Raw genomic sequence first — 2,062 nt, forward strand, 5'->3', positions numbered from 1 at the left:
AGAGAGAGAGAGAGAGAGAGAGAGAGAGAGAGAGAGAGAGAGAGAGAGAGAAAGTGGAAGACGGAGTTACTGAACAAGAACAATGCCCTTAAGGTAACGAGTCCGCCCCATACCTTTCATCCCCTTTGAAGCCGCCAAATTCCTCTTGAGTATTCTCGCGGCGTAGAAGAAACCAACGGAGGCCAGAAGTCCGTAGAGAATGAAGAAGAGCTGGCACAAGAACAGCGCGATCTTGGTCCAGCCCTGGAACTGAAACACCAAGACGTCAACGACCACCACGACACACAGATGGACGCAATACAGGCGCAGAACAAACGACAACTTGAGGAACCTTGGTGGTCCTGCAGTTGACTTTGTGGTATCCAGAATGATGAGCAGAAGGTTGCTGAAAGACGCCGTAAAACCCGGTAGTCCCACAGAGAAAACGATTCTCAGAAAGACCATGGACACCTTGGAGGCGTGGCCGTAAGCGTCAGAGCACAAGAAGATGGCGCGAGTGAGGGCAAAAGAAAGGATGAGAAGAGACAGAGTAATGACGCTTTTGCTGCTGCGTCGCCAGCCGTTCTCGGCAACAGACAGGATGATCACCAGAATGGCTGACAGAGTGACCAGGATGAAGCAGAAAGCTGTGAAGGAAATATGGAAGGGCCAGGCAAAGCCCCAAGTGTCCAGAGCTGTTGACCAGTCCGGTCCGGGTTCCGGCCACTCCTCACCCTCGCCCACTGGCTCAGGATTTATCTCAGAACTACCCTCGGATTCAGGATCGGGTTCAAAAGCATCTTCAGGTTCCGTCAGATTGTTAAACAAGCTTTCCGGCTCGGAATTTATTGGTGAGGTAGAATTCCCAAAGGGTTCAAACTCCGCAGAACCTTCTTGTTCTGCTTCTGGATAAGAAGAATTATCTAGAAAATCTTGTCCGGTAAAGTTTGCTGACGACAGTTCTTCTTCAGGCAAAGGAAATGTTTCTGCAGACAGATTGCCGTTAGAAACCGTTGTGAAATTACCATTTTGAAATTCCGCACTGGCCTCTGGATCTGTTTGGTTAGCCAACGGTTCTATCTCCGGTTCAGAGACACTGTCTTCAATCAGAGCATTCTCTGGCTCTGTAGATTGTTCAGTTGATGGTTCTTGTTCTGGTTCAGAATTCACACTTTCAGTTGATGGTTCTTGTTCTGGTTCAGAATTCACACTTTCAGTTGACGGTTCTTGCTCTGGTTCAGAAGTTGTTTCATTGGATGGTTCTTCTTCTGGTTCTGTTGTATTTTCAGATGATGGTTCTTGCTCTGGTTCAGAATTAGCTTCTGTGGTTGGTTCTTGTTCTGGTTCAGAGTTCACGGTTTCAGTTGATGGTTCTTGCTCTGGTTGAGAAGTAGTCTCTGTGGATGGTTCTTGTTCTGGTTCAGAAGTAGTCTCTGTGGATGGTTCTTGTTCTGGTTCAGAATTCACAGTTTCTGTTGATGGTTCTTGTTCTGGTTCAAAATTCACAGTTTCTGTTGATGGTTCTTGTTCTGGTTCAGAATTAGCTTCTGTGGTTGGTTCTTGTTCTGGCTCAGAATTCACAGTTTCAGTGGATGGTTCTTGCTCTGGTTCAGAAGTAACTTCTGTGGACGGTTCTTGTTCTGGTTCAGAATTCACAGTTTCAGCGGATGGTTCTTGTTCTGGTTCAGAAGTAACTTCTGTGGATGGTTCTTGTTCTGGTTCAGAATTGACAGTTGGTGGTTCCTGTTCTGGCTCTGGTGAGGTTTCTACTAAATGAGGATTTTCTGTGGTTGGAGACGACACAAGTTCAGGTTCCGGTGCGCTGTCTGTGGTAGAAAACTGCGGGGCTTCTAACGTAGTCTGATCTGGCATCTTTTATCCTGTGTTCACAATGATCTTCTATCCTGTCTTCACAGCGATCTTTTTTCCCGTGTTCACAACGATCTTTTATCCTGTGTTACACAATAATCTTTTATCCTGTGTTCACACTGATCTTTTATCCTGTGTTACACTATTATATTTTATCCTGTGTTCACACTGATATTTTATCCTGTGTTTACAACTTTTGAAGACTGTGAGAGAT

At 45.8% G+C, this 2,062-nt stretch overlaps 1 protein-coding gene across 1 annotated transcript in view; it reads right to left on the bottom strand.

Moving 5' to 3' along the window:
- The window catches only part of LOC101847198 (flocculation protein FLO11), a 12,370-nt gene extending 10,519 nt beyond the window's left edge, over positions 1 to 1,851 (bottom strand). Inside the window, exon 1 of the mRNA XM_005101024.3 lies at positions 114 to 1,851. Within this exon, the coding sequence (XP_005101081.1) occupies positions 114 to 1,851 (1,738 nt within the window). The remainder of the gene's footprint in view (positions 1 to 113) is intronic.
- Positions 1,852 to 2,062: the final 211 nt, after the last annotated feature.

The sequence above is a fragment of the Aplysia californica genome, unplaced genomic scaffold (assembly GCF_000002075.1).
Source record: "Aplysia californica isolate F4 #8 unplaced genomic scaffold, AplCal3.0 scaffold00268, whole genome shotgun sequence".
NCBI classification, from domain to species: domain Eukaryota; kingdom Metazoa; phylum Mollusca; class Gastropoda; order Aplysiida; family Aplysiidae; genus Aplysia; species Aplysia californica.